Consider the following 22,430-nt stretch of genomic DNA (forward strand, 5'->3'; position numbering starts at 1 on the left):
ACTGGGAGGGACCCCCAAGGGTCATCTAGCCCAACCCGCTGAAACGCAGTAATCTTTTGCCCAACGCGGGGCTCGAACCCACAACCCTCCGATTCAGAGAATTGAAATGATGTGGTCCTCTGCTCCTCACTAGGCCGTCTCGGGGTCAGAGGGACTCCCTGCCACTCTCCCTCTCAACCCACCCGCTTTCTCCCTCTCCCAAGAGGACTAACGCCTTCTTTTCTCTGGCTGTTTCCTGGTTTTTCCCCCTGGGGTGGGGCGACCACAGCACGAGGCAAGACGATTTCTTCATCCTCCACGAAGCCGAGGCCGACACGTTCTTGGAATCCATCTTCAAGACGGAGCTCATCAGTCTGCTCTGCAAGCGCTACGAAGAGGCGACCCGCAGCAAACTCCACCTGAACTTCAATGACACGTAAGCGGGACGACTAGCGACACACACAAGCACGCAAACCACCACCCGCCTTTCCCAAAGTGTCGCTGGGAAATGGATCCGGTTTCACTCCTAAGCCCTGCCGTTCCAACTCAGAACCCCTCTAAAACTGCAGTAGCGTTTTCTGCAATTTGTATTAGGTGAAAAGTGTGATATTATGCACGCATATTAAAGAAATATTTATAAAAACAGCACGGGAGGGAAGGTGGGAAGTCAAATTATAAGAGAAATGTGTGACAAATTTGAAGTCTGAAATCAATTGGTTAAAGGTATGAAACTCTAATAAGAATCTTAAAGAGAGAGAGAGATAACCAAGAAACAAACCTGCCTTACCACCACATCAGACCACGGTGTGTTACTGACACTGGCCGGCAGCAGCTTTCCCAGGTCTCAGAATCGGAGAATTGTAGACTTGGAAGGGACCCTGATGGTCATCTAGCCCACCCCCCCAGCCCTGCTTGGAAATGCTGCGCATTGAATCTGGCGCCAACAAAAATCCAGAGCGGAGTCCCTAAGATGGTCAGATGGTGCCTTGCACACCTCACGCCACTAAGCTGGTGCCAAACATCTTGCTCTGCTTTCCTTTGGACCACATCAGTGAGGCCAAGAGACTTTTGCACTGCAGGGGGTTGGGCTAGATGACCCATAGGGTCCCCTTCCAACTCTATGATTCTACAAAAAGGGAGAGGGTTCTTTTTTCAAAAGGTTGTCTAGTGACTTATCTCCTTGGCTTGGGGGCCACATAACTCCCTACCCTCCACCACTTCTCTGATGAAAATAGGGGCGTCCTTAGGAAAGGTGGGACGTTCCAGGATCGTCAGAAACTGGGGTGGCTTCTGTAAATCTGGGACTGTCCCAGGAAAACGGGGGCCACTGGGAGGGTCTGCAATTGCGGCCTCCTTTTAGTGGGATGGGATCGGCACGTCCTGAATTATCTGTTTAGCTGTTTTTAATATTTTTATTGGATGTTCTTAATTGGTTCAAACTGCAAGTCACTTTGGATGTGAGAGAAACAATGAACAATGTTTTTGTGGCTCTAATCCCCACCTCTCCTTCTCTCCGTCCCTCAGACTACAGTTCCGTGTGAAGAAAGAAGGGTGGGGAGGAGGGGGCACCCGGACGGTGACGTTCGTGAGTGGACAGGGCGACGTGGCGGCCCTCAAAGCAGGCGGCAAGACTCTGACCATATCCATTGGGAGTGGACTCCCCAAGAACTCCAGTAAGCTGGGGGGCTTTCGGCCGGGAGTCCCACGTCTGAGTGTGGGACTTCCTTATACAGAGCTGCCTTCAGATGTCTTCTAAAAGTCAGATAGCTGTTTATCTCCTTGACATCTGATGGGAGAGTGTTCCATAGGGAGGGTGCCACCACCGAGAAGGCCCTCTGTCTGGTTCCCTATAACCTCACTTCTTGCAGGCATAGCTGTCAACCCTCCCTTTTTTCCGGGAAACTCCCTTATTCCAAGCCACAGCTGTCAACCTTCCCTTTTTGATGGAAATTCCCTTATTCCAGTGCCGTTTCCCGCTGCTATCCTGGATTGTTAGATATACCGTAGAGTCTGTCCCCGGGACAGGTGAGGCTGCTGATCCCTTATTTTCAAATCTGAAAATTGACAGCTATGCTTGCAGGGAGGAAACCACCAGAAGGCCCTTGGAGATGGACGATGGGACTGGAGACGCTCCTTCAGGGCCAATTCCATTCAGGGCTTCCAAGTCCAGCACCAACACTTTGAATGGTGCTCAGAAACATACTGGGAGCAGGTCTTTCAGGACCGGTGCTATATGTTCTCGCCGGCCACTCCCAGTCACCAGCGTTCTGGGTTGGTTGTCGTTTCTGAGTCACCTTCCAAGGTAGCCCCATGGAGAGCGCATTGCAGTAGTCCCAGCAGGAGATAACCAGAGCATGGACCACTCTGGTGAGACGGGGAGAAGGCAGGGAGGGTCCCATCCAGCACACCAGATGGAGCTGGTGGACAGCTGCCCTGGAGGCAAAATTGCCCTGCGCCTCCATGGACAGCTGTGAGTCCAAAATGACTCCCAGGCTGTGTCCCCTTTAGGGACACAATTACCCCATTCAGGACCAGGGAGTCCCCCACACCTGCCTGCCCCTTGTCCCCCCAAAACAGCACTTCTGTCTTCAATCCGTTGACCACCATCCATCCTCCAGCCGCCTCCAGCCGCTCACACAGGACTTTCACTGCCTTCACTGGTTCCAATTTAAACGAGAGGTAGAGCTGGGTATCATCTGCATGACCATGTGCATGACCTTTTGCAGAATTTTATCCCAATTCCAGGCCAAGGTGAATGTGAATTCTCTTCCTCTCTTCCTCCAGAGCCAACCCGGAAAGGGGCCCTTCAAAGCAGAGGTCGCCACAAGCAGGCAACGCCATCGCGAACCGCCACGTCAGCCCCGAGAGGTAAGCCTGGCCGATGATGCTTCTTGGCAGAAGGGAGAAAAATGCACCCCCAACACGGCATGCCCTGTTGGAGTCCAGCTCCAAGCAGCCAGCATGGTCAATGGTCAGGGGGGTTCTGCAAAGTGGAGTCCTGCAACATCCAGAAAAACCACAGATTTGCCCATTTCTGACCTAAGGTTAGAGGATAAAGTACCAGGCAAGGATCCCAGAGGATCGGTGTTCAGACCCACTTGCTCATTTGCAGACCTTGAGCCAGTTTCAGTATGCAAAGCTAACCCATTTTGTGGGGTTGCCTTGTCTCACATAGACCACCTGGGAATTTCAACCTGCATTCTTCCTCCATGAGGTCTAGAAACTTGCCCTCTAATTTTTATTGGCCTGGATGAAAGCTCAGATTCGCTCATCATGTTTTCTTTAAGCTGTTTTTAAAACTGAGGTTTAAATTGCTGTGACCCAACCTGGGGCCTGCTAGTGAAGGGTGGGTAACAAATATTGGGTCATTTTTGTTTTTATTATATAATTTTTGTTTTTATATTGTGATTTTATGTTGTAACTGCCCTGAGACCTACAGGTATAGGGTGGTATACAAATTTTAATAACAACAACAACAATAATAGGGGCATTACTAATAATTGGGGCATTCGCCACAATCTAACTCGCCTGTGGTGAGCTGACAGTTGGCTCCAGGCGACTAGGCAACGAAAGGCTCAGGTTGTGCGTAGCTGAGCAAAACCAGCACGGACCTCTGCAGAGTTTATTTGCTAAGGCTTCTGTAACGCCTCTGATTTAGGGGCGCCCCCTCAAGGTACATGCAGGAACGGAGCGCCGCAATTTGCACGCAACACCAGGTCCCAGGAACAGACCTACAGCACCCCTAAGAGGCCTGGACAAGTGCCTCCGGCCAGCGCTCTCCCCAGACAAGGCATGACGCGACGAGCGAAGGCGAGGACACCCTCTGACCACAACATGGAGTTCCTCAACGTTCCAGACCAGGGAATGGCAGGGTATGTCTCGATTTTGAAACCTATCACCTGCCCCAGGGCGCCCTATGTGAGGATAGCTGTTTCCCCACCCCCTTTGCTGACAATATTGTTATTGTTATTGTTATTGTTATTGTTATTGTTATTGTTATTATCATCACCAAACCTCTTGGAGGTTTTACTTACAATCAAGAAGCAGAAGGTAGATTTTGATAACAAAACCATAAGGTCTAGAAGAGGCATAGGCAACCTTGGCTCTCCAGATGTTTTGGAACTACAACTCCCATGATCCCTAGCTAACAAGTCCAGTGCCAAGGACCTTCTGGCGGTTCCCTCGCTGCGAGAAGCCAGGTTACAGGGAACCAGGCAGAGGGCCTTCTCGGTAGTGGCACCCGCCCTGTGGAACACCCTCCCACCAGATGTCAAAAAGAAAAATAACTACCAGACTTTTAGAGGACATCTGAAGGCAGCCCTGTTTAGCGAAGCTTTTAATCTTTAAGAAATTAGTGTATTCTAAGATTTTTGTTGGAAGCCGCCCAGAGTGGCTGGGGAAACCCAGCCAGATGGGCGGGGTATAAATAATAAATTATTATTATTATTATTATTATTATCATTATCATCATCATCATCATCATCATCATCATCATCATCAAGGAAGTTGTAGTTCCAAAACATCTGTAGAGCCAAGGTTGCCTATGCCTGGTCTAGAATCATGGAGTCGGTTTGAAAATTAAACTGAACTTATTGGGAACCATAGGAATCAACCCCTAGGGTCTGAGGTCCCTTGGCCCCTCCACATTTTTATTTTTATTTTGCCAAATAATTTTTATTAGTTTTAACAAATCGATACCAAATTACATCAAATTTAACACAGTTTTTCCATTGACTTTCCACTCTTCATTGCCCACTGGTTTCATCTTTCCTCTAATTACCGCTTTATATCAGCCATTTATTTCCAATTCACATTCCATTCCTTCTATTTAATCTTCAGTTCCAGATTTTAAAATTTATTTCCCTTTCCCCTTCTCCCTCAGCCTTCTATTTATCAATTCCTGCTCGTATAATTACTTATTTCCTTAAAAAGAAAAGCAGAAAGAAGAAAACAAATGAGTTTACTCTGCCCCTTGCCTCTCCACCTTAAATCATTACTTGTATATACCCAGATGGGCAGGGTATAAACAATAAAATTATTATTATTCTTTCTATATTATGTTTTTTCTTTCCAACTTGCTTGTGTGAATATCTGGACCTGACTCTTCCTCTGTTGTTCTCCTTTTGTTATATCTGCTCCTGCCCTGCCAAATATTTGAGGGTCCCCAAAAAGTTGATGGGCATTCCTATTCAAATTGTTTGCAATGTGCCGCATCATGTGATCAATTTCCTGCCCTCCCCCCCCAATATTTTATTCAAATTGGCACCCGTCGGAAAAGCACGATTCTGTGTCCAATGCCATCTTCTGTGCCCCTGCAAGTTTCATCCTGCTGATGGGATGAGCCCTAAATCAACTAACCCCTGTGTTGCGAACTCCAGACTAAAGACAACAGCGGCAACACATGGACCGATGAAAAATGAGGGCATCCTATATAATAATGTCCATGTTGTCCCTGCGTCCAGATGTCCCGTGTGTCCCTGGGTCACTGCGCATGTGCCCCAGGGATACAGGGATTGGACAGCAGAGACTGCGCGCGCGCACTCTCCCCCCACTCTGCCTCCTCCAACCGCCGCTCCCGCCGGAGCGGCGGTTGGAGGAGGCGGGGGGGGGGAAGAGTGCGCGCGTCCTTCCTGTCGGCGGCTGGGGGAGAGGAAGGAAGGAGGAGAAAGCGCCGCTTTCTCCTCCTCCGTTCCTGTCCCCCTGCCGCCGACAGCAAGGACGGGTCCCAGGGTTCGGAGAAGCGCTGCGCAAGCGCTTCTCCGAACCCTGGGATGTCTGCTTCCTGTCGGCGGCTGCGGGAGAGGAACGGAGAAGGAGAAAGCAGCGCTTTCTCCTCCTCCGTTCCTGTCCCCCTGCCGCCGACAGCAATGACAGGTCCCAGGGTTCGGAGAAGCGCTGCGCAAGCGCTTCTCCGAACCCTGGGATGTCTTCTTCCTGTCGGCGGCTGCGGGAGAGGAACGGAGGAGGAGAAAGCAGCGCTTTCTCCTCCTCCGTTCCTGTCCCCCTGCCGCCGACAGCAAGGACGGGTCCCAGGGTTCGGAGAAGCGCTGCGCAAGCGCTTCTCCGAACCCTGGGATGTCTGCTTCCTGTCGGCGGCTGCGGGAGAGGAACGGAGGAGGAGAAAGCAGCGCTTTCTCCTCCTCCGTTCCTGTCCCCCTGCCGCCGACAGCAAGGACGGGTCCCAGGGTTCGGAGAAGCGCTGCGCAAGCGCTTCTCCGAACCCTGGGATATCTGCTTCCTGTCGGCGGCTGCGGGAGAGGAACGGAGAAGGAAAAAGCAGCGCTTTCTCCTCCTCCGTTCCTGTCCCCCTGCCGCCGACAGCAAGGACAGGTCCCAGGGTTCGGAGAAGCGCTGCGCAAGCGCTTCTCCGAACCCCAGGATTCTAGCGCCCGTTATTGAACGGGCTGAAAACCACTAGTAAATGTATATATGTATATCTTTATAAGTTGCAGCGAAGCGATATTCCAGTGTACAGTCCATATAGTATCAAAATAAAATTCATCCAGTGATATAATTTGAATGCTTAGCGATATCTGTCGATGCAAATGCAGTGGTACCTCGACTTACAAACGACTCGACAACCGAATTTTTCGACTTACGAATGGGGGTAAGCGAGACGCTTACGAATGTCTCGACATCTGGGGGAAAACCGCAGCAGTTTTAGATAGGGATTTTTCAACTTATGAATTTTTAGATAGGGTTTTCCGTTTCCAATGCATTCCTATGGGAAATCGTGTTTCCAATGGCGTTTTTCAACTTACGAATTTTTCGACTTACAAAGGTGCCTTCAGAACGGATTAAATTCGTAAGTCGAGGCACCACTGTAATAGCAAATAATAGACAGTGATCTGGATAATGACACTGTTTCGATGTGGTCTTCCTCAACTACAAAATATATATATATGTAAAATTATATCAAGGACAATAACCAGCATGAACAAGGTTCTTAATAATCAAAAGCACTAATTTTCATCCAATACAATATAGGTAAACAACACAAAAGTAAACGAAATAATAGCATACCTCAGAAATGTATGCAGTCAATTTCTAAGGAGCAGCGGTCATAAAACTATGTAACCACTGCTACCCAAACCAAGGTGTTAAAAGGATAAGCCCTGCAGCTGGAAACATCTCTGGGGCCCTGCAGAATTCGAATTCAGAGCTGCAAGGACCCCCTGCCGACTCACTTCCGCCTCTTTTTAACAGGACGCAGAGGAAGCGGAGCATCAGCCAGAAACCCCCTCCGGCCGTGGGGAGGCCCAAGCCGCAGGCCAAGGCTTCCGGGCCACGATGCCGCGCTCTGTACCAGTACGTCGGGCAGGATGTGGATGAGATCAGCTTCAACCCGGGCGACGTGATAGATATATTGATGGAAGGTAGGTCTGCAATGCGGTCTGTGAATCATGCAAGGACGGGGTGAGGAAGCTGTGCTTTTGCACTACAGAAACCCACATTTCTCTTGGGGGAGGTACAGGTCGGTCTGAGGTTAGGCACAGGGCAGACAGGCAGTGGCAAAAGTGTGCAGGGTTGTCCCCTTCTTCTGAAGCTGTCTCCCCACCAGACACCCTTTCCTCTCTCTGCCACTTTTGTACCCTCCAACATTTCTCTAATGAAAGTTGTTGTCGTTTAGTCGTGTCCGACTCTTCGTGACCCCATGGACCAGAGCACGCCAGGCACTCCTGTCTTCCACTGCCTCCCGCAGTTTGGTCAGACTCATGTTAGTAGCTTGGAGAACACTGTCCAACCATCTCGTCCTCTATCGTCCCCGTCTCCTTGTGCCCTCAATGTTTCCCAATATCAAGGTCTGATGAAAGTAGCGACATCCTATTCTTGCATTATTATTATTATTATTATTATTCCCTGCCCAACTTACTGGGTTGCCCCAGCCACTCTGGGCAGCTTCCAGCACATATAAAAACATAATAAAACATTATTAACAAACTTTCCTATCCAGGGCTGCCTTCAGATATCTTCTAAAGGTTGTATATATTATCCGATGAAAATAGGGACGTCCTAAGGAAAAGCCGAACATTCTGGGGTCAAATCAGAAACCGGGACAGCTTCTGAAAATCCAGGACTGTCCCTGGAAAGTAGGGACACTTGGAGGGACTGTAGAACGATCCTGTTGTTTTCATCAGAAAAATGTTGGAGGGTATGCACTTAGCTAGGGCAGGGGAGAAGAGCAAAAAGGGCTAGTTTTCAAGAGATGGTTTTAAACAGCAGCTGTTTCAATACAGCAAGGATGGAGGGTCGCACGTGGGGTTGACAAGCAACACAAACACTTTGTCATCTATTGTATTGTTTTCGCAGACCCCTCCGGATGGTGGAAAGGCCGGCTTCATGGGCGAGAAGGCCTCTTCCCCGGGAATTATGTTCAGAAGATCTGAGCAACGCTCCGTCCTGTGGCCCAAGAGCCCAAGCAGGGCAGTAAACAGGCCAGATCATACAAAACCTGCTCTTGAAATAGAGAGAGCTTGCGCCATGCACAAGGAACCCCCGCCACATGTGTTGCAAGCGCATGGAGTCAGGAACGCTCCCTCCCTGACCGCTGTCAAAACTGCCAAAGCTTTGGCATGTGGGGTTTTTTTTCAGCATGGGGAAAACGAAGGCAACCTTTGCACCCTAGCACACATTGTGTTGATATTTTTTGCTGTTCTGGTGCTATCTAAGCGGGTATGGCAGGTAGGTTTTTTTTTTTAAGGGATATAAGTTATCGAGGTTTGCTGGCAGAGGCATTGCACAACAACCGCCTTGGATGTGTTCTCTGTACAATGTCGCAATGCTTTTTTGGGCGGCGGGGGGGTGGTGAGTGGGAGAGGCAGGGAGGCCCAGGAAGGAATTAAAAACGCAGTTTCGAAATGCACATTGTCTTCCTTGTAATGTCAGTTTAGGGTGCAAGGACACTCATTTGAAGGACATACTTAAGTAAAAGTAGAAATAATCAGAATACAGTATTTGGAACTGAAATCCTCGCCGAATTCAAAAGTAATTTAAAAGGAAGTAATTTAAAACAACAGTTGTTGAGAAATCTCATTCTAAATCTGCTAAACAGAGCCAGGAAGAGGATGGGGATAGGGGGGGGCTGCAGCCCCCTAACCTAAATCTGGCTACGCCCATGGGAGGGGAAGCCTTGGCCCATTTTGATTTGCTAAAAAATCAGAGTGTGCCTGTTTGCAGTTTAGCTTCCCCAGTTGTGTAAAGCGGATTTGGCTCAGGACCACTGATCATTCCGGGGGGGGGGGGTAGAACAGGTAGGGAAATAGGAACTTCCTTTATTTCGAGCTTAGTATTATCCACAACAGCGGTTGCTAGACCTTTGGGGAACAGCACCCCCTACAAAAAGCATGGTTCAAAATAGCGGTTTGCACAGCCCGCTAAGGCAATCAAGTTTCAAAACGGTAAACATCAATCGCACATTTATTCAAAATCTCATTGAAACTATTTAGTTGATTTAATTCAACAGAACAAATGGGACTTAGAATCGTGGAATTGTTCGACAAGTGTCATTCTAACCTAGAGGTTCAGGTTTGCATTGGGCCTTTATTTTTTATTACGATTCATTGGGGTTGGAGCCAGCATCTTGCTCCATCAGATTGAGAAGAGCTTTAGCATAGAATCGTAGCGCTGGAAAGGACCACCAAGGGTCATCCAGTCCAACCCCCTGCAATGCAGGAATCTCAGCTAAGGCATCCATGACAGATAGCCATCCAAACTCTGCTTAAAAACACCTACAATTATATGATCACTGCATCCCTTTAATTTTTGGCTTGGGCAAGATGTGTCCAACATTGCTCCCATTCCCGTTCTGGGTCAGAGAACCTTGGGCCTTGGGAACAATTGAGGCCCCGCAGACCTTCCCGTCTGGCCCTGGACACACTCCCCAGCCCTGCCTCACTTTCCTTGAGTGCTTTTAGCTTTGACACAAAGTGCCAATGAACTGCAGTAATGCCTCTTGCTGGTCTGGGTAAACTCAGTATAGAGAGGAGTATGTGCACAAGCTATGCTGCTGGTCAGATAACATTTTAATTTTTTGCCCCACCCACCAGTCAGCAAGTCCCTAAAAGGCAGCTCTCAGGTTGAAAGTTTTTCCACCTGTTCTCTTTTTGCACCCTGCCATAAGGTTTCCAGCAAGGTGGGGAGACCTATCCTAAGTTTGGTTGTGGTGCTGATTAATGCCCAGGTTGCAGGTTTGATCCCCTTATGGGACAACTGCAGCGTCCCAACTCTACAATTGTTTACTTATGCTACAAAGTCTCTTTAATGCCTCTCTCGTGAGCAGTGTACGTACGTGACCTCGGGTAAAGATCACTGTGGCAAGCATTTTGCCTTGGCATCCAATTTTGTCTGTATAGACCAGTGTTTCTCAACCAGTGTGCCTCCAGATGTTTTGGGACTACAACTCCCATCATTCCTGACCACTGGTCTTGCTAGCTAGGGATGATGGGAGTTGTAGTCCCAAAACATCTGGAGGCACACTGGTTGAGAAACACTGGTATAGACAATGCTCAGGTAGATGGAGCCATGGTTTGCTGCAGTGTAACTGGCAAAAGTAGACTGCAGTTTGTCTCGCGATAGCAACACAGGATGGGAGTTTTGTGATAAAGCCTTTTGCAAGGGGCTGCATTACAGGGTATAAAACCAGCCGCCACCTAGGATGAAAGGAACAGGGAGTGAGAAGCCAGGGGTTTGGACTTCTCATAGCAACAAGCTCAACCGAGGCGAGGGGACATGGTAGAGAAATGAGAATGCAGACTTGCACGTTTCCTACAGCTGCTTGTCTGGACTGCTGCAGCAACTCAAGACACCAGTCCCAATTTAAGGTTTCCAGGCACTAGGGCTGGGCGATATCTTGATAAAATGTGCTTTAGATGATGCAAGTTCATATCACGATATCGGTTTCATAATTTTTGACCTGGCAATATGCTGCAAATCTTGGTGTCTGTGTGTGCTATGCAAAAATCAGAATGTGGGGAAAACCATGAAGCCAGCCAATGTTTCTCTCAATTCCCACAACCCGTTAACTCTGCTGGCTCAGCTCCCCTCTCCCTCATGCAGAGGCAGTGAATCACAAGAACAGCCAAGTCCCTGCTTGCAGGACACAGGAAAGTAATCTTGAGAGGCCCACTCAGCACCCTAGAATCCCATCTATCTTGAAGCAATAACACAAATGAGCCGCAACCCATGGAAAGGCTCAGAATCGGCACCAAATTACCTTATTGAGAAGAGGACCCCCAACAAAGCCAAGTGGTGTTGTGGAATATGCAACTGTGTTTGCTTGAAAGGACCCTGATTTGAGTGGAAAACTATTCCCTGCAGAAAATGAACCTTCACAGTAGGACCAATGTCATGATCTCATCAGCAAGGCGACCCACTGCTTTCTCGATGTTGCTGAACTCCAATGCCATCTGCCTCGTCCACACTAGCTAGGAACGAGAGGAGCTGAGAGCCCAACATGCCTCACCACTGCTCTACAAGTCCAGACTAAAAAACCCTTCCTAGCCAAACACACCAACTGTTATTAAACATTAAAACTAGCAATAAAGTAAAATATAAACTTTTATTTAGAATTAAAAGCAAATACTTCAGTATCACAAACACACAATATTAAACTTCCAAGAAATATACTGCTAATTTGGAGTGAGCATTTATTTTTTTTCTTTGCACAATCACAACATGCAGACAAATCCAGGAGAGAAAAAAAACAGATGACAAAAGGTGGAAATTTTCAACATCTTTCCCCCCCACACCACCACCACCAGAGCAGCCTGTCACAAATAATTCGTACAAAGGAACAAGTAATCTTTCTTTCTTTTTTCCGGTGCTTGTGTGCTACGCATCATTTAAAGATGTTGACAAAATTTCTACAGATTCATCTTTGACAAAGAGAAACAAGAGAGAGAAAAGCTCTAACAAGGCAAACACTGCAATCTAGTCTTCTTCGGAAGAGTCTCGTTCGAAGGTGTACGCCATGAAGCAAGCATCGGGTCTCTTGGGGACGAGGGCATGCCCGGGTCTCACAATCTCAAAGCCCAAGAAGCTGAAAGTACGGAGCAGCGAGGCTACCGGGGAGAGAAGAGATGTAGATGAGTTCCCCAGATGAAATTGGACACCCCATTTGCCTGCCATCTCCCACCAATGCCACCGGGGAGATGACACCAGTTCCTCACACGCACACCCAGCCACCAAGCCAGCCTCTCTTACCTCTGTCGTCTCTATTCTTGTGGAAGCAAATGAAGACATGGTCCACTTGAAGTTGTTCTTCAGCAAACTCAAGAAGAACTGCAAAACTGGAGGTGGGGGGAAAGAACAGGAAGCAAGTGAAAATTCTGTTTTCCACTTCCCTGCTCAGGAAGTATTTTATGCAGCTGTGGTTTTGATTTGGGCAGAGGAAGTGTGATGGAACTGGTAGGGAGAATGCAATTCAAAAGCAGCAGAAGCTCCTTAAGGAGCCAGCAGCTGCTATTTATAGCTTAATAATCTCCTGGGGCTGAACGGACTACAGTACAGAAATTACCCAGGATGGCCTCTCCCCCACAATGCTACTGGCAAGAACTGGTTTTAGGAATTAAGATGCACACGTGGGAACTTAGAAGAACGTGGACTGCATTCCTTTCCTGTTAAACACAGGCCTCTCTTTTTTGAAGCCCCACACCATCTCTGTGGAAAAGCAGGAAACCTGTACGTACTTAATAGGTACAAAAGTAGAATAGCACAGGTTCCCCAGGACCAATTTAACGAGGAGAAATTCCTCCATTCTGTAAAGGGAAGGGGGGGCACCTAGTATTTGAACAGCCTCAACCTATCCCTATTGCACTACCAGCACCATCTGATCCCCAGCGGCCTATCAGATGCCTCTAGGAAGCCCATCAGCACAGTGTGAAAGACATCAAACTCTCCCCTGAAGCAGCACACTGGCTGCAAACACGGAGGGTCCACTTAGCCATCGCAGCTAATTGTCAGCAGATAGACCACTCATCTGCTGTGAGCCTGCTTAATCAGTGTGTAAAGCACACTGCACAACACACCAAGAGGTGTATCAAGGATAGACCCTGAGGACAGTTCTGTAAAAGCACAGATTCAAGAATGAGACTTTACCAGAGCTATAAATTTGCTGGAGGCCTCCCCCACCCCACTCCAACCATGACAACAACCAAGGCACACCTGAACTCCTTCCGCCCTTTACCTGTCCTTGCTCCCTTCAGGCAGAGCACCATTGGGAATTTCGATGTACAAGTTGTTATTGTTCAATACAGCTTTCCAGCTGATGTGTTTGGCATCCGTCAGCCTGGACTGGACATTCAGGATTCTTGTCCTGTTATTGGATGTTATCTCTTCTGTTACATTCAGCCGATTATCCTAAAGGAAACAGAAAAGTGTTTTTTTTTATCTGCTTATGGCTGTGGGGAAAGCGTTAGGCTGAATCTACCGTGAGTCCCACTCAGAGTAGACCCACTGAAGTTAAAGGACACATCTCAGCCTAATCTCTAAACCCCTTAAAATATACAGGGATTAACCCCACTTGTAGAGTACAAGCATACTTACGGAATAAAATAAATTAGCTGAAAGATTGTGATCCCTCTGACAATTCCCTCGCCCACCTGGGATCTTCAGGGGTGGGTGAGGGGCATCAGGAGCACCACCGAGGCCCCGGACCCAGGTTACTACAGCAACTGAAGGACACTCTGGAACTGAGAAAGAGAGAGGGGGAAAGTGATCAGGGTTGCACACCTAGGGAGGGCATCAGAATTTCTTGTGGACTAGTAGTATGAACTCCAAGTTTGAACAAAATTTAAAAAAAACCCCACAAACAAATTGCTTCCAACTCAAAAAATCCTGCAAATGTTACACTTGTGTCTGTTGAATGCTAACACACAAATCAATCTGGATGCACTCCACTGATATTCAAGTCTGCTGTTTTGCTATTCTCTGGAGAGTTGCTTAAGTTTTCAGAGTTAATGCGAACTCCAACCCATGAAGCAGGCGGGGGCCGGGGAGAGGACTAAAAGCTCCCATTCTAGTTGTTTAACTAGCACTCTATTGCCCCATCAGCCCACAAACATGTGCATTCCCTATTAGCCTCTTGGCGCACTCACATTCTATAGAACTGGAAGCCCTTTCCTTTCCCCTCCACTGGTTGCAATAAAATACATAAAACTTCGTTAATCCATAATATGTTTTGCTTCTTTCTACTGGGAATTTAATGAGAAATCAATACTAGGAGCAGCAAGCCTGCAAGCTAAATTGGAGAACTGCCATTTAAAACAAAAACAAAAAAGTGCATGCATCCACACGTTAAGAATGGAGCTTGCAGCTGCAAAATACCAACCACTATTTCTGAATTTCTAAACTGCCATTTAAATGACCCGCACAGCTGAAGCAAGCTAGCTGTGCAGCATTCATGTACAGTGCTATGTCAACAGCAAGCCAGCTGAATTGAATGAGCTCGATCTCCTTTTTAACATCAACAGCAGATGATGATAATCGCTGTCCCACTTAGCCCCTCCCTCTGCACCATCCTTCACCCTGCAGGCTCTCACTGGATGCGTCACCTCAGCAGATGAAGCAGATCAAGGTTCCCCTCGGGGAAATTCTCACAACCATCCTGCCAGCAGCCATTTGCAAAACAGAATAAACAAGGGGTGGGGAGGAAGCCCTGTCATCCACCATTTTGAACAGCCAAAAAAGAAACAACCACCCCACTAATCCCTCACCACAATGCAGTGCTTTGCTCAAAGGATTGCACAACAATCCGATTTATTTTATTCCTCCTTCAGCCAAGCTGGGCTCAAGGTTGCTCAAACGTGGAGGGGGGGGGGGAGAATGATTTGAGTCATCTGAGGCGCAGAAAAATGCTGCTCCGGGTTACAATGGTTTGTGACTTCTTTTAAGGTCTTCTGACAGGCAGTATCTACTCATTAAGGGCGCCTTTTCCATTACATTTGCTATTGTAATTTCTGGTTTGATGCCATAGGCCCAACAGACAGTTACTAACCCCATCGTCTTACAATGCTCTGTGCTGTTTCAGTTTGGATGAGTGGGTGAATGGTTCCAGGCAGGAAACCCCTGGGCATGTATTTTTGTTTTTTATTACATTTGGCAGTTGCTTTATCTTGCTCAGGACAACCCAAAATGGCATACAACCAAACGGACAAATAATAAACCCCACATAGGTACATTAAAATCAAAACTCATTCCTTGGAGGGTTTTAAGCGGAGGTTGGGCTAGATGACCCTTGGGGATCTCTTCCAACTCTGCAATTCTGATACTAACAGGAAAAATACATTAAAAACATCCCACCCACTTCTAAAAGGCCACAGATAGTTAAAGGCCTGGTTACAGAGGACAGTTTTTACCTGGTGCCTAAATTGCGCCAGGAGAACTTCTCTGGGAGAGCATTCCCGAAATGGGGAGCCACCACAGAAAAAGGTCCATTCTAGTGTTCAAGATCTACCACCTGTAGTGTTTTCCATCATGAACTGAGCCCTCTCCTTAAGCAGGCATTATGCCTAGGGTTCAACACCCGTCTATCCTTACAGTCTGACAAGGAATCGGCCCTGTTACGCAGGAAGCCCAAGCTGCTTATCTAAAGAAAACTGTTTCTATTCAGTGTAACCAAGATTGCAATCCACTGGAGAGGGACCAATCGCCAGTTCTCCATGGATCACCTAACTAAGGCAGGCTCCTGCGGGCCTGGATCTGAGTGAGCATGGATGTCTTGGGTGCTCGAGTAGGAGAATCACTTGAAACATAGGTTGGCTGTGCCTCACCTGTCTGCGGATCCAAATTATGCACTCTTGCTTTGTAAATTCAACACCCACTGTTGAACCAAGAGGATTCAAAGCAAGAAGGGAAACTATTCCAGACTGGACTCAACCCAGTTCCAGCCTCGACTCCCCGCAAAAGCAAAAAGCATTTCCTTTAACTCAACCCCCCTCCATTGTGTTCTGAGGTCATTTCAACAGCACCACAGGGCACACAAGGCTGGTACTGATTTTCTCACACACAGCCTAGATACCCCCCTCATATCAAGTGCGCTGCCAGGGCTGTTCTGAGAAATAGTGGTCTGATTCAAGCCCCGTGCCCAAAAGATAGTTGACAGGAGGAGGGAATTCATTCCTGCACTGCAGGCGGGTGGACTAAATGACCCAAGGGGTCCCCAGCTCTATCCAAACCTAGCTGATCAAGACCTAGAGCATGTCAAGGGACAAACTCAATCTCTGGGAGAAGAGCTGACCCAGGCTGCTCACCCCACCAACATCCCAAGCTGGGGACGATCCAAGTTTATACTACCAAGTGCTACTGTGTACTTAACCCAGCCTGGCCAATGATTAGGGACAAGGAAGACACCATGTTGGCGGCAGGTTAGTCTAAACAGGGCTCCCTGCAACAGGGTTTTAGGCAGGTGGTGTCAGGAACATGAAGGCAACCATTGCCACAGCATTCAGTTACAGTGGTACCTCCGGTTGCGGACGGGATCCGTTCTGGAGCTCCGGTCAGATTCCGAGGGTTTCGCAACCGGTGGTGCCTGTTCTGCACATGCACACGCGGTGAACCCCTGAAAAATACTTCTGGGTTTGCCGCGTGCGTATCCCAAAGGAAACATAACCAGAGGTGCGCGTAAGTAGAGGTACCACTGTATATGCCTCGTACACTATCCTTCAGAGATCCAAATCTCTGGGAAAGGAATATGGCCTGTACCTTTTAAATTATACAGAGAACAGGTCACGGTGTAAAGTATTACATGCAAAAAAAAAAAAAAAAAAGGCCTGGACCTTGCTTACAGCGGGTCAGATATCCAATTTCCCATACCTGGCCTGGTCAAAACAAGACGTCTTTCTCAGAGAAACAGATTTTTCTATTTTTTTAAAAAAAACATTCTTGGATCAGCTGCTACTTTTGCACTGAGATTTGAGAAAAGGGAGCTAAGGCATAGGCTTCTTTGAAATGGTTCTGACAGGGGCTACCACCATCTCTTCTGAACTCATGAAGAATAGCAAGGCCGTGAGGAAGGGCTATTACAGGGTTAAAGGGATTAAAGTGCCACCCTAGAAGTCTCCAGCATTCTCTTGCACCCAACACTTCCACCCCCATTTCTCATTCTATCATCCTCCAAGGAACATCCCTTCCTAGGTGGTGCCAATAAAGTGTGCACCTGCAGATCTTATCAGACAAGAGATGAAGACGACGGATTTGGAGGAAGGGGAAGTGGGTCCACTGCCTGTTCTGGGAAGGTGCAGTTGGCCAAGGCCCCATGTCACCTCCAATGGCACTAAAAAAGGAAGTTCACGACAAGCCACACCCAAGAGGACAACAGCTAGGAAACTCCCCACTCTCCCAGAGGCAGACAGTTACATCTCAATAATGCTCAGTCTGAGGTGCTTCTTCTAACATGATCAATAGTGAAGGAAAGGACATTAAGCCCTACTGCTGGCCTTGTGAATTTGCCCCCACCTGAAATATTGTCTAGAGCCCCCACCCCTTTTCTAAAGGGTGGTCCCATTTCTGAATTCAGTGACATGGGAAATCTAGAGGTGGTTTTTGCTAAACCTGGTGCCCACCCAAAAGATATGGTGGATACTAGGTTGGTGAAATCTGATTTAGATTATATAGTAAAGACACAGTTTTCTTTTTTACACATACTGTACTCTCTTTGTATCGAACGGAGCTCCCCTCTACTTGGGACCCTAGTGTTATACGTATCCATTTGGAAGAACTGTTTAAATGTGGTTATTTTACTGCAGAAGATTTGCCTTTGCTGTATGAATACATAGGCTATTCTGCCAAAAAAAAAAGTCATTGAGGAACTGCACAGGAACTATTTTTCACAAAAGGCTCCCAAGGTTTTGATAGGGAAGAGTGGAAGTTGGTGCCCATTTTTCCTTTATGTTGTCACTCATTTCCCTGAAACTTATACTAAGTAAGGTGTCTAAATATGTCTTGCATCTCAAGGGAGGGATGAAGCCTTTCCCCTAATGATAAAAAGACTTATTTGTTTTTTGTGTGGATCAGGGGGTCTCTCATAACCAATGACCTCGTCTGCAACAAAGGAGAGCAGAACCTCATTCTTTCCTAGGGAGCAGATGCTTCTGGCCTCACTCTGGGGCAGGCAGTGGAGAGAGAAGATGCACATCCTTCCCCACAATGATCAGATATGGGTTTTGCTTCATCTGTCCCTTCATACTGTTTAGAAAGAGACTTCTTAGGGGGGTGAGCACTAAATGAAGGATGAGAGGGAGGAGTTTCACACTATAGAATATAAAAGTGCACCTTGCTTTCCCTCACCCTCATATTGTATATTCCTGTGTATAAGACTACTTTTTAACCCAGGAAAATCTTCTCAAAAGTCGGGGGTCGTCTTATACACCGGGTCGTATTTCTTATACTGTACGGAGAGTATATCCCAAACTCTATATTTTAACTGGAAAAGTTGGGGGTCGTCTTATAGGCTGGAATATACGGTACATACATACATATTTTAAAATAGTACCTCCTCCTTTGTGGTGTTCAGTGCCTGGTGGCCAATTGTCATTTTATGCAAAGGCACGTGTGTGATAAAATTTTATTTTGTCCTGTGTGATCAGAAATAAATTCATATTCCCTGCAAACATATACAGGTAAGAATTTTCCAAGTGTTGGCTGCCCAGTAGGTGTACGAGCAATGTAAAGTGGAAGGACAAACTTGAACTTCCCAAAAGAACAAGGATTGCTCACACTCTTCCCCTTCCACCTTTAAAATTGGCCTTCTTTCCTTCGTATACGCTGGTGTTAAAAGGCTAGCTTGTGTTGGGGTGTGTGTGAAAGAGCAGCAGAAACAATTTGTTTCGTTCCTTAATTAGCAGAAGTGGGTCTTACTCTGTCCTTCCTCCCGATGGACACAGAATTTTGAGTTCTGTAATGGAACAAAGGTGACGCTCACTCTCCTCTCTCCCCCCACCCAATATCTGAGTAGTGGTTGTCAATGAGGTATACTGTAGTAGGCAGTGTAAGGCACTGAAGAGACACACTTCACCACAATTATTATTTTTAAAGAACCTCTTAAACCTAGCACTTTTTTCTCTCCACCCCAACTCTGAACAAAATTTAGCTATGAGGCACCTAGGGAAACGGCAAGGCCCTATTGAACAGAGAACTTTGAGAGGTGTTAGGGAAAAGATCACCCACACACGATAGCTCATACCAATGACAAACTTAGTTGGTCTCTAAGGTGCTACTGGAAGAATTTTTTTATTTTGTTTCGACTACGTCAGACCAACACTGCTACCTACCTGTAACTAGAACTCTTTATCTGTATGCACAGAACCTAACCAGGCAGAAGGTGAAACCTAAATATGTCCCTAAACAAACACAAATGGTGCCTTACACCTAAATTATGTTCAGGGTTAGGTTAGGAGGAAAGGAAAAAAGCGCTACGTTTAAGAGGTTCTTTCTTTTTCAAAAATAAAATTGTGCATGATGGTGAAGTGAGTTCCTTTAATGTTTTTTCATGGGGAGGGGGGGAGAGTGTTATCTAGCCACAACTGTTTTCCCCAACCCAACTAACTTCAGATGTTGCTGGATTTCAACTCCCATCAGCCCCTGATGACTAAATATGGTTAGGGCTTTGGAACCTAGAGGCACCTAGAAAGAGAGCATTACTATGGAGTGAGGTGGAGAGAAAAAAACAAGCTCAATTTTTAACAAGTAGATATAAGAACTGCTGCCTAATGGTCGTTTTTGGGAGGATGGGGTTACAGGGTTGAATGCCTGAACTTGTTCTTTCAAAAACAGTATGGTTTATCCCCAATTATATTGGGGTACTGCATGAAAACAAACAGGAGAAAAACTAGCCAACCCTTAAAAATATTTTAATCTTGACATCCCCTCCTTTTAAACATATTTTAATCTCTTTCATAAACCTTTAATTCCTTTTGGCATATTATATATCTTTAGCTTGCTCCTAGTTTTAAAACTCTTGCTCCCTAACTAAATCACATAGCTTTTAAAATCTCTTATTCTCTATTCAAAATAGTTTGGTCATTTCTAATTCCCCTCACATTAAAAAAAAACTCTAGCCCCCTCTCTGCGCTTTAAACCTTTATCATCCCCCCATTAAATATATTTTCTCTGTAGTCCCCCCCTCCATCCCTACGCCAGATAAAGCCCCCCTAAAATATTTCTTTTTAAATGGGGTGCTGGGGGCAGAAGAGAAAAAGAGGGGAGGGAAAAACACGGGTTTTGCTTCCTGTTTTAAGGACTTTTACATTTACAGCCCCCTTTCTTATTTTTTTAAAAAGCTCTATAGCCCCCTCCCTTCTTCAAAGTAGTTTCATCTCTAGTCCCCCTACATGTTTTACTTTATCTCCATCCTCTCCCTACACACTCACACACACACATATACACATACGCACGCACACAAATGTACATACACGTAAGTATTTATATGTATGAGGTGCTATTTGGGAGAAGAGGGACAGAGAAAAAAAGGGAGGGGCGTGGCCAAACCATTCCCAGCCCTTCTCGGGCCCTTCGCGCAGAGGGGCGTGGCTTATAGGGCGTGGCCTGCACGACAAGGCCGCGGCCCATCAGGCGAATCGAGGCGCCTGTTGGGGGGGGGGGTTCCTCTCCCTGTTCCTTTCTCTTTTCCTCCTCCTCCTCACCTCCTCAAAGCGGCGCTGGCGGGCAGGGCGGGCATGTCGGCGGGGACGTGGGTCTTTTTATTTCCTTCCTTCTCGCGGGCAAAGCAGTGACTGTTGAGGATCCGCTGCAGGGAGGATTTCACCATCCGGGCCGCCCCCTAGTCGCCGAACCCCCGGTCGGGTCTTTCCCCCCGCCGCCTCCTCCTCCTCCTCCTTCTCGGCTCGCCCTCGCGGCAGACCCTTCCCTTCCTTCTCCTCCCTTCGGCTGCACAAAATGGCGGACCGGAACGTTCCGTCAGCCGCCTTTATGTAGTGGTGGGCGGTGCCCGGGAGCCTTATGGTCACGCCCACCTCGAGCCTTTTACGCCTATGGGAGCAGAGGCCGCGTCTACCTTCTATCTAGCATGAGGCGTGTTGCCCCGCCCACTCCTCTGCAAATAAGGGCAAGGACACGCCCACTTCTTCTCCCTCGCTCCCCCCTCCCTGTTCCACCTCTTTTTTCATCTTTACCGTTTTTTCCTCTCTGAGGTAAACAATATTTTCTTTCCCCTCCCCCCCCCGACCGTGAAGGGCTTTCCTGATTGGCTGAGGCGCCGCGGCGCAGAAAAGGAAGGAGGCGGGTTAAGATGATTGGCAGTACGCAGAATGCTTTCACACAAACGCACATAAAAGAGGGAAGGCGGGGCCATGCTGAAGCGGACTTCTATCATTGGTCAAGGGAGATGATCTTGGCGATTCAATTGGCTGAGAAGGTGGCGTTCTTGAAGTACAGTACTGTAAATTGAAAATGAGATGGAGGGGGCAGCGCCTCAGTGGCCTGAGGTAGTGGCGCATGCGCAGATGTGGAAGCGCAAGGGGGATCTTATTACTATTCCCTCACAAATAAACGCCTCGTTATTGAATAATATAAAGTTTTATTCATTAGGTAAAGCAAATATAAATAAATATTAAATATCCATAAACCCCTTCCTTGAAAACATTCTCCTCAGACGCTCATATATTGCCTCAGCTGAAATGCATAAAATGCATACTTTTGAAATAATCACACATGCACGCTGAGAGACCCATTTAATCCACAGGATTTCCATAAAACAAATATTTCTCATGAAGAATAATTTTCCACAGATAATTTCTTAAAATGTGGATTTTTTCTCTCTTTACCTTAAAGAATAGCTCCTCAACGTACAAACAGAAAATCCCTTTTAATCCACCTTTTACCGCATTTTCTATAACAGATTATGTTATATTATATTGGCTGATTAATATCCTACAGCCTTTTAAATGTATCTGTGGGAAGGGGGGGAGTTATTGTTTCATTGTTATGGATAACATAAACCATAACAATGAAACAATAACTCCCCCCCTTCCCACAGATACATCTGAAGAAGTGTGCATGCACACGAAAGCTCATACCAAAATAAAAACTTAGTTGGTCTTTAAGGTGCTACTGAAGGAATTTTTTTATTTTACTTCGATCCAGACCAACACGGCTACCTACCTGTAACCAATAATAACAGTAACAATAATGGTTGTATACAACTTAACAGCAAAATCCTAAACATGTTTACTCAGAAGTAAGCTCCATTGAATTCAGTGGGGCTTACACAGAGACAATGCGCACGGCTAGGCCCATTCATTTCAATGGGTTTCCTCTTTGGAAGACTTCACTGGATGCAGCCCCAGTTACCTCGATCATGTATAGAATTTTTTTATTTTTTCAATTCCCTGTGGTTACGTTGAGAAACCCATAAGGAACACACACAACACCCCTCCCCACAAAAGAACCTTTTTTTTCAGATTTAAAAATCCCTTGACCCTTAACTGTACATTTATTTA

General features: G+C 46.9%; 2 protein-coding genes across 2 annotated transcripts in view; one reads left to right on the forward strand and one right to left on the reverse strand.

Annotated features, from left to right (window-relative positions):
* MYO1F (myosin IF) overlaps positions 1-8,842 on the forward strand; it is a 54,220-nt gene extending 45,378 nt beyond the window's left edge. Inside the window, exons 23-28 of the mRNA XM_060275408.2 lie at positions 269-415; positions 1,504-1,652; positions 2,764-2,847; positions 3,638-3,851; positions 7,186-7,355; positions 8,290-8,842. Coding sequence (XP_060131391.1) covers positions 269-415; positions 1,504-1,652; positions 2,764-2,847; positions 3,638-3,851; positions 7,186-7,355; positions 8,290-8,366 — 841 coding nt within the window. The 3' untranslated portion in view covers positions 8,367-8,842. The remainder of the gene's footprint in view (positions 1-268; positions 416-1,503; positions 1,653-2,763; positions 2,848-3,637; positions 3,852-7,185; positions 7,356-8,289) is intronic.
* A 2,675-nt stretch (positions 8,843-11,517) lies between these two features.
* Positions 11,518-20,860, reverse strand: OAZ1 (ornithine decarboxylase antizyme 1). Its single transcript, XM_088672931.1, is given in 6 exon segments — positions 11,518-12,038; positions 12,181-12,266; positions 13,163-13,335; positions 13,522-13,608; positions 13,610-13,667; positions 20,616-20,860. Coding segments are annotated over 6 exon segments (660 nt in total). The 5' UTR covers positions 20,741-20,860; the 3' UTR covers positions 11,518-11,907.
* Positions 20,861-22,430: the final 1,570 nt, after the last annotated feature.

This window comes from Zootoca vivipara, chromosome 6 (genome assembly GCF_965207765.1).
Source record: "Zootoca vivipara chromosome 6, rZooViv2.hap1.1, whole genome shotgun sequence".
Classification (NCBI taxonomy): domain Eukaryota; kingdom Metazoa; phylum Chordata; class Lepidosauria; order Squamata; family Lacertidae; genus Zootoca; species Zootoca vivipara.